At 34.4% G+C, this 10,482-nt stretch overlaps 1 protein-coding gene across 1 annotated transcript; it reads left to right on the forward strand.

Moving 5' to 3' along the window:
- Positions 1-273: 273 nt before the first annotated feature.
- On the forward strand, positions 274-7,429 carry GRL (transcription activator). The gene is made up of 24 exons (XM_079078869.1): positions 274-562; positions 917-1,359; positions 1,453-1,527; positions 1,630-1,710; positions 1,789-1,869; positions 2,010-2,092; positions 2,175-2,259; positions 2,347-2,472; positions 2,562-2,669; positions 2,753-2,797; positions 2,877-3,019; positions 3,102-3,234; positions 3,324-3,434; positions 3,517-3,595; positions 3,675-3,868; positions 3,969-4,114; positions 4,205-4,286; positions 4,433-4,543; positions 4,873-4,998; positions 5,105-5,241; positions 5,328-5,424; positions 5,515-6,509; positions 6,582-6,794; positions 6,872-7,429. The coding sequence occupies exons 2-24, from the start codon at positions 946-948 to the stop codon at positions 7,326-7,328; spliced, it is 4,122 nt and encodes a 1,373-aa protein (XP_078934995.1). The 5' UTR covers positions 274-562; positions 917-945; the 3' UTR covers positions 7,329-7,429.
- Positions 7,430-10,482: the final 3,053 nt, after the last annotated feature.

Raw genomic sequence — 10,482 nt, forward strand, 5'->3', positions numbered from 1 at the left:
AGCATGAGAGACAACGGCAACGAGTCACCACGAAACAACGGGTAATGTGCACGCCCGTTGTTCGTGGCCAGCTCAACCACGAACATCCTCGCGCTCGGTATACCACTCGGCCTCATTCCTTGAGTTTTAACTCTTCATCAATAATCAAAGTAACCAATGAAAAAATGTTTTTTTTTTAGTTATTTTTTTTTTGACACAAAAATGATTTTTTTTTTGCAAAATATGTATGGATATAGGTTTATCGTAAAAATAAAATTTGTTTGTTGACTTCCTCTGAAAGCAGTGGAGGGTGGTTATGGCACTCGGTTGGTCGGCGTCAGACAAACTGAAAATCCAAGTGAGTGCTGCGCACAGCGAAAATTCATCATACCATATCATTATCAACAACCTCAACTTCTCATTATTATAAGCTCCATAAACCTCACTTCCAATCTTTCTCAAAAACCCAGATCTGAATTAGTGAATTCCACAAGTTTTGTCGATCCATTTCACTTTTCAACCTCCATTCTCGCTCTAAGCCTTAAGCTCCGGCTTTGTTCGTGAACATTTGTCGTCGTTCAAGGTACTACATCCGTTTCTTCTTTATATAATCTCATTTCTTGATTATCACCATTAGGTGATGGATCTGCACAAAAACATTAAGCCAGTTCCATGCCCTGGAATTGGAGTTCCCTAACACACTCACAAATATTCGAACTTGGTTGTAACTCATGACAAACTGCAATAAAACTGGATTCTGAATGCAATTGTGAGCATCCTAAGATCTAGGGCATCCTTCATTGTGAACATATTGTTTAGCTAGTAGCGAATTTGAAATCTGATAAACGTACATGGCATGGGTCTGAACCCTAATTTTGAAATTGCATACATGTTGACTTTCTGGAAGGGTTTCTGAAAACGAGTTATCAAATTTCAGATAGATTGGGATTGGATTATACAGGAACAATGCAAATGCCAAAATCCAGATTAAACTTATCAACACAAGAAGCATTATCAACATCCCCAAGAGCAAGGGAGGTTGAAGGTCCTTCAAGATGGAGTGAATACTTGAATCAAGAAATGGGCACTCCAATGCCTTCTAGAACCTCCCGGAATAATGGATCAGAAGTATCATTCCAGCTTCCTGGAGTATCTCATAAGGGATTAAATGTTCAATGGGTATATCAACTTACGCAAGTTGCACAAGGATTAATGGCCAAAATCTATAGATTGAATCAAATCCTGGATTATCCAGATTCAGTAAATCATGTATTTTCTGAAGCATTTTGGAAAGCGGGTGTCTTCCCAAATTGCCCAAAGATTTGTATCCTGCTTTCAAAGAAGTTTCCAGAACATCATAGTAAATTGCAACTTGAACGTGTAAGTATTTCTGTATTTGATTATTTCTTGGGTTTCATTCTAATTCTTCCATTAATTTCTAAGAAAGCTAAACTCGATAATTAACCTTTTTAGGTTGATAAAGTTGCTTTGGATGCTTTACATGATCAAGCTGAAGTTCACTTACAAAGCTTGGAGCCATGGATTCAGGTGTGGACTGTGGAGTTTACTCTATTATCTCCATTGTTAATCACATTCAAGAAATGTGAAAAATGGTTTTATATTCTTTGATAAATGTATAAATTTTTGTAGCTACTACTTGATATTGTGGCATTCAGAGAACAAGCTTTGCGACTCATATTGGATCTTAGCAGCACTGTTATTACCCTGTTGGTGAGTTTTTCTATATATTTTATGCTTTTTATGCAAATTAATTTTTTGTATTTCTAAATTCCAATTATTTTTTTGCAGCCACATCAGAACTCTCTTATCTTACATGCATTTATGGACCTCTTTTGTTCATTTGTTCGTGTCAATCTCTTTGCTGAGAAGGCAAGTCTATAGGCCATGTATGATGATCTATGTTTTTATCATTTATATTGTTTTTCCACTTCCATATCTTATAGGTATCAAGAATTACATGATTTTTCATTTTTCATTTGCTGAAAATCTGGTATACTATTTGATTACAGTTACCAAGGAAAATGATGATCCAAATGTACAACCTTTTCCATGCTATTTTGAGAAATGACAGAGACTGTGATTTTTATTATAGGTATTCATTATGTGTTTAAAGTCATACACTTTAGGATATATAAATATTTATCCACCTATTATATCTTTTCATGGAATTACAGATTGGTTCAATTCATAGATGCATATGATCCACCATTGAAAGGGTTACATGAAGATCTGAATTTTGTTAGTCCTCGGATTGGAGAGGTCATTTTCTTTTCTTGATTATGAATATCTTCTAGAACTTTCTAGAACTAAATTACAATTTGTGCACTAACCCCATTTTTTTTTCAGGTTCTAGAAGCTGTGGGTCCCATTATATTTTTGTCTACAGACACACGAAAGCTTAGAAACGAGGGTTTTCTTAGCCCCTTTCATCCCAGATATCCTGACATTCTCACAAACTCTGCACATCCAATGGTGCACAATTTATTATTTTTTTACTTTTACTTTAAAAAGCTATATACTTCTTTTATAAAAATGATTTATTCTTTTTTCTTTATTTACAGAGAGCTCAAGATTTGGCAAATGTAACTTCTTATAGAGAATGGGCACTATTTGGCTATCTTGTTTGTCCTGATGAGCTTCTTAGAGTAACCAGCATTGATATTGCTATGGTATAATTATAATTATAATTATAAATACAATTCCTACATTTTTATAAACTTAATATTTTTCTTGCTTACATTAATGTTTACAGGTTGTATTGAAGGAAAATCTAGTTCTTACTTTATATAGAGACGAGGTAATTAATCTCTAAATGATAGTTGACAATTTTTTGTTCAAGGAAATTAATATATTTTTTTTATATTCTTGAAATGTAGTATATATTGTTGCATGAGGATTATCAGTTATATGTTATGCCAAGAATATTGGAATCAAAGAAAATGGCAAAATCAGGGCGTACAAAGCAAAAAGAAGCTGATTTGGAATATAGTGTTGCAAAGCAAGTTGAGAAAATGATAAGGTATATTATTAAAATGGGAATTATATTAATTAATCTGATCAATTTAATTAATAATTGTTGTTTGTTTGTATGTTTTCTTTAGTGAAGTGCATGATCAAGCAATTTTATCATGTGATGCTATTCATCATGAGAGGAGAATATTATTAAAGCAAGAGATTGGAAGAATGGTTTTATTTTTCACTGATCAACCGAGTTTATTAGCTCCTAATATTCAGGTTTATTATAATTAAACACACACTACAATCTATATTTTTCAATGATATAATATAACTATTAACCTTTTTTTTTAATATTTGTAATATAGATGGTATTTTCTGCATTGGCATTAGCACAAAGTGAAGTGATATGGTATTTTCAACATGTTGGAATTAATTCATCAAAATCCAAAACCAATCGTATAGTTGCTGTAGACATAGTAAGTGATAAATTATTATTTTTTCTATATTATTTTTTTATAATAATATTAATTAACAAGTTTGAGTTGTCAACATGTGTAGAATGCAAATGATCCCACAATAGGATTCTTATTGGATGGAATGGACCACCTATGCTGTCTAGTACGCAAATACATTGCAGGTGAGGGTTTTTATAAAATGTTTAATTACCTTTTTACCCTTGAGGTGAAGGTTTAAATATTTAGACAATGTTTTTACAGCTGTGAGAGGGTATGGTTTATCCTACCTGTCATCTTCAGCGGGCCGCATCCGCTTCCTCCTGAATACACCTGGCATGGTGGCTCTTGACCTGGACACCACTCTAAAAGGACTTTTCCAAAAAATCGTTGACCATCTTGAAAATATTCCAAAACCACAGGGTGAAAATATCTCTGCAATTACATGTGATCTATCAGTAAGTAGTAGTAATCTTTAATTTTAATCCATTCAAGTTTTGTTATTATTTATTTATTTATACTCATGTTTATAATGTATAAAAAAAATTAAATAAACAGGAATTACGTAAAGACTGGTTATCGATTTTAATGATTGTTACTTCTGCACGTTCTTCAATTAACATAAGACATTTGGAGAAAGCAACTGTGTCTACTGGAAAAGAAGGCTTGTTATCTGAAGGGAATGCTCTATACAATTGGTCAAGGTGCTCAAAGTTTTATATTTTTTTAAAGTTTTTTTTAACTCACTTGCATACATACCTAATATATAATTTTAATTCTTATATGAATGCCAGATGTGTTGATGAACTTGAATCTCAGCTTTCAAAACATGGGAGTTTGAAAAGGCTTTATTTCTACCATCAACATCTTACAACTGTATGTTTTAGGTTTTATTATATATATATATATATATATATATATATATATATATATATATATATATATATAATACACATTTAGTTTATTTATGTTAGTTTTGAGAATTTGTAAATAATATCTTTTTGATAAATATGGAAAAACAGGTTTTCAGGAATACCATGTTTGGACCTGAAGGACGCCCCCAACATTGCTGTGCATGGCTTGGTGTTGCTAGCAGCTTTCCTGAATGTGCTTCTACAATTGTTCCAGAAGAGGTAATTCATAAATTTTAAATTAAATTACATTTTTGGTCCCCCGGGTTTACCTGGTTTTGTCAATTTTGCTCCCAAAATCTTTTCTCTTTCAGTTTTGGTCCCAAAAAAGTTTTCATTTGCAATTTTGGTCATTTTTTGAGGTTCTTGTAACGTTTTTTATTCTTGTTCCAAGTAAAATGACAACTTTTGGTCCCAAAAGTATTGAGCAGGGACCAAAAACCTCAAATAAGGACCAAAAGTGTAACTTACTCTAAATTTTATGTGTACTTTTTTGTTTTTATCAATATCTTTTGAAGGGAAATTTACTGAATATTGATTGGTTGATGCAGTTAACTAGAATTGGTCGAGATGCTGTTTTATATGTTGAGTCACTCATTGAGTCAATCATGGGAGGATTGGAAGGCCTAATCAATATTCTTGATTCTGAAGGAGGTTTTGGCTCTTTGGAGACACAGGTTCTTACTTTTTCATCAATTTCCTTAAAAAAGTTACCAAATTCATGTATTAAATTTGATAAACCTAACTAATTATTATTATTCCCCTATTATTTTTAAATCCCAGCTTCTTCCAGAACAAGCAGCAATTCTGATGAACTTGACATCCAGACTTTCTATTCCTTCAGCAAAATCCCCAAGGGTATCTGGTATACATTTGCCAGGCTATGAAAGCTACCCTGAAAATAATAATTCCATTAAAATGTAACATTGCTGATTCCTCAACATTAATTTGTTAAATTTATTATCTGTTCTCAAAAATAATACAAACATTATTTATGTCATTATAGGTTAGAAGCTGCAATGCAGAGGTTAACAAATCTTTGCTCAGTTTTGAATGACATGGAGCCTATCTGTGTTCTAAATCATGTGTTTGTCTTGAGAGAGGTAATGATAATCCAAATAAATGTATTTATTTTAAATGACATAAAACAAAACTAACATTTTATTATTTCATCATGACATTTTGAAACACAGTACATGAGAGAATGCATCCTAGGAAACTTCAGAAGGCGTCTACACACGGTATTAAAATCAGACACAGATCTTCAACGCCCCACAGTTCTGGAATCCCTAATCCGAAGACACGTCAGCATAATCCTAATGGCAGAACAGCATATGAGCATGGACCTCACACAGGGGATCCGAGAAGTTTTGTTAACTGAATCCTTCACGGGTCCCGTTTCATCTCTCCACACATTCGATAAACCCAATAACGATCAACAAACGGGGTCCGCAATCGAAGCAGTCTGCAATTGGTACATTGAAAACATAGTAAAAGATATCTCAGGAGCAGGAATCCTCTACGCGCCACTCCACAGATGCTTCAAAAGCGCACGCCCAGTTGGCGGGTATTTCGCAGAAGCTGTTACAGATCTCAAGGAATTACACGCGTTCGTTAGGATATTCGGTGGATACGGAGTCGACAGGCTGGACAGAATGCTAAAAGAACACACAGCCGCCCTTTTGAATTGTGTTGACTCGTCTCTTAGGGCAAATCGGGAATCTCTAGAAGCGGTTTCGGGCAGCATTCTCTCGGGTGACCGGATCGAGCGGGAAGCGAATGTGAGACAGATAATCGATGTGGAGACGGTGATTGGGTTCTGTATTCAGGCCGGGCAGGCGATTGCGTTTGATGCGTTACTGGCGGAAGCTTCCGGGGCGTTGCTTCTAGAAGGTGCACCGTTGATTCATTCGTTGTTGGTGGGAGTTGCAGGGAATTTACCGGTGGAGGTGCCGGAGAAACGGGTGGTCAGGAGGATGAGGAGGGTGGCGAATGGTGTTGGGGTGGTGGTGGATCATGATTCCGAGTGGGTGAGGGAGATTTTGGAGGAGGTCGGTGGTGGGAGTGATGCTTCGTGGAGTTTGTTGGCTTATTTGTTTTCCACTTTTATGACGTCGAGTATTTGGAATACTACTGCCTTTAATGTTGAGACAGGTGGCTTCAATACAAATGTTCACTGTTTAGCAAGGTAATATTAATATTAAATTATTAATATATATTAACCTAGTTGTTTATTATATATTGACACTTTCATTTACAGGTGTATTTCTGCTGTGATTGCGGGAAGTGAGCTAGTTAGGGTTCAAAGAGAACACCAACAGAGACAATTATATTCAAATGGCCATGCTGGCGACACGGTGGAATCGGAAACGCCAGATCAGCAGTCTGTCGAATCAAACATAAAATCCACAATGCACCTGTTTGTCAAAATCTCTGCGGGAATTGCACTCGATTCCTGGAACGAAATCGACAGGTTATTAATAGTATGAACTATGACTTTTTTTTCGGACTGAATGAGAGTAAATGACAATTTTACCCTTGTATCTACAGGTCTCATTTGGTGGCAAAGCTAATCTTTTTAGACCAATTATGTTCAATCTCTCCATACCTACCACGGACTTCACTCGAACAACACGTTCCATACGCAATCCTACGTTCCATTTACAGTCAATACTACGGAAACACTCATTCCAATCCGATGTCACTACTAAGCATGTCCCCACGGAGCTCCCCGGCTCTATCAATGGGACATTCCTCTCCGGCTGTCCGGAATCCGTACGGTGATTCCACCCCGCAATCGGGACATGATTCCGGTTACTTGAATGATAATGATAAGGGGCATGGAAAAGGAAACGATCATAAACATCGGAATGGGAGACGTTCGGGTCCATTGGATTATAGTTCGAGTCAGAAACTGAAGAATGAAGGGTCGACATCGGGAAGCAGAGGCCCGAGTCCACTCCCGAGGTTTGCGGTTTCGAGATCGGGTCCCATATCGTACAAATAGACGGGTTGGAGTGTATTGTAGTGGAAATTCATGAATGTGTTGTCTTCGTGTTGAGCTTTACTATGAATTGACAATTGATGAGTTTGTTTTTATTGTTGATCTATGCTTTTTCCCTACTACTTGAAAGCCATCGTTATCTTTAGATTTGGGAGTAGATTGTATCGGCTTTGTAGAAGTGGTAGTAAGTAGTAACCATATGATTGGGACAAGAAGAATGGTCATGTCCAAAGATTTTGCATTGATCACACCTCTTTGGATGACCACAAGTATTTAGAGGTGATGCTGATGGCCTTGATTTTGATTTCTCCCTTTCCGAGCATCCTTAGCCAACATCTCAATAAGGATACGTGCATAAACCGTCATACCCACACCTCTTTCACAGATACAAGTAGTGAAAGAATCAAACTATCGAGATTATTTGCTATAAGGCTTACACGTTCGTTGTTGAACAATAATAGAGGTGCACAATTGTTTCAAGCATCCTTAGCCGACATTTCATAAAGTTGAAAGTAGAGGTGGACAAAGTGATTTTTTTTTCTAGATTCGTACTGGTCGTTAGAATTTAAGGGTTTAGAATAACAATAACTTGGATAATCTCTTGAATCGTATTTGAAAATCACTTTCCGAAATCTATAATTCGACAATTATTCTTGGGATTACATGAATGAAGATTCATGAGATAATCCAAGAGATCGAATCAGATTACATGATTAATCTGATTCACAAATACAAAATACCTTGATTGTGTTATGTGTTCTTCGAAACAATTTGCAAGCATAGAGAAGAATATGATTTTCGGTTATTAAACTTGGTAAAACTTTGCATGCCATAACCATCTTCCATTTTGTACATGGAAAATGACAGTTTAAAATGGTGGTTATAGGACAACATAACTACCAGGTTTACGGAGGGAAAATATATGTCCTATCTATTTCTCAAATATAATTTTGTTTAGGTTTTGGGGCGTTGTCCATGGACCCTCGTATTTCTGAGTTTACGTTTATCAATTCAAGTATGCATCCCGCACCTACAGTCTTGAAAAGTAAACTATAATCAGTATGTTTCTATGTTAACACTAACTACACTAAAATATGTTGATAACACTAAAATCACCAACACTAGTTTCAAATGAGATCGAACTTTAGTCAACAAAAGTCAAATCAGATTGGATCCAAACCTTTTTCAAAGCAGAAAATATCTGCATCTATAGAAACTGGTTTGAAAAAAAAAAACATAAGTTATATATATATATATATATATATATATATATATATATATATAGGTTCTGTTGAGATTAAAAATAAAATAGAGATCTTGAGATTCAATCTCAACCACGTATTTCACATCTGTCACTCTAACCCTCTGGCGTACCGACACGGCAGGCCTGGTATAATCATAAATGATTATACAATGCCACCCGTTCCTTTCTCCTCCGCCACCATCCCCACCACCATAACCGCCACTTCCACCACCACTACCACCACCTCTGACACCAGACGACCCCACCACAGTCACCTCTGTTACTTATATCACCGCCACCTCTGTCACCACTACCTCTTCTGCCACCAACTGCCATAATCATTTATGATTACTTAATCTGTGAACAGACATATATGTATAATCATTTATGATTAGGCATATACGTATAAATATGTATAATCCTATATGATTATATCTCTCTGCCATATAATCATTTATGATTAGGCATACGTTGTTGCTGCCGGTACGCTGGAACATTAGAGCGGCAAATGAGAAATATGTGGCTAAAGTTGAATTTCAAGATCTCTACTTTTTTTTAATCTCAAGTGAAACTCCCATATATATATATATATATATATATATATATATATATATATATATATATATATATATATATATATATATATATATATATATATATATGCGCATAAACCGCTCTACTCGAACCTCTTTCGCACAAAGTAGTGAAAGAATCAAACCTGATGTGGGTTACCAAGATTGTTTGCTATAAGGCTTAGACCTTTGTTGAACAATTGTAGATATGCATAATTTTTCCGAGCATCCTTGCCTTACATCTCAATAAAGTTGAAAGTAGAGGTGCACAAACATATCTTTGTTTTCCGGATTCATACGGGTTTCAAACGAGATTGAATGGTCAACATAAGTCAAATGAGATCGGATCCAAACATGTTTCAAAGTGAAAAATGTCAGCATCTATAGAAACTGAATTATGTAAACCGGCTAAAAAAAACAAAATTTATATATATGTATTGATTTTTAATTTTTTTTTTAAAAATGCTTAACTCTTTTAAGTCTAAAAATACTAAAATAGAGAACAAGAATATCCAATAGAAATAAGTGTTGTCATCGTCGTCTTTATGACACCACGTCCTATTTAATTGGGAATTAACATAGATAGTAACATTATTTGCAATAATGTCGTGAAAGCAAAGATATATATATATATATATATATATATATATATATATATATATATATATATATATATATATATATATATATATATATATATATATATATATATATATATATATATATATATATAGGGTGAGGTTCAAAAGAGAACCATAATTAACAAAGGAATCAAGGAGCAATCGTAAGCGTCGGAAATCATAATCATCAACGGCCAAGAAAATAGATGTACACTTTTACATTGAACGCACACACACCGGATTATACCAAAAAACCCACCATTTACAAAAAAATCACTACTTTTTTTCGTTTAAAATTTTTTTTAGGCCATGTTTTTTATCGAAAAAAAAAAAAAACAGAATATACCGTTGTTCACGATTTTTCGTCATCTTTCCATAGAGATCCATGATGATATATAAAAAACGAACTTTTTTTTTCGAAAAAAACTCACTTCATTTTCTTTGATAAAAAAAGTTAAGGTCTATTTTTTTATAGAAAAAAAATTAATAAATATATCAAAATTCATATTTTTTGTACTTTTTAAACATAGATTCATATTCATGTTAAAAAAAAACGATATTTCAGTTCAGATTCACATTGTGAACGTGTTCAGATTCATATTGTAAACCCGTTCAGATTCACATTGTGAACCTCCTCATATTTACAATGTGCATAATAATAAGACAGATTCACAGTGTGAATCTGAACTGATCGGAGCTTTTTTCACATTATGAATGTTAAA

The sequence above is a fragment of the Lactuca virosa genome, chromosome 2, assembly GCF_052849685.1.
Source record: "Lactuca virosa cultivar CGN04683 chromosome 2, Lactuca_virosa_CGN04683_v6, whole genome shotgun sequence".
Taxonomy (NCBI): domain Eukaryota; kingdom Viridiplantae; phylum Streptophyta; class Magnoliopsida; order Asterales; family Asteraceae; genus Lactuca; species Lactuca virosa.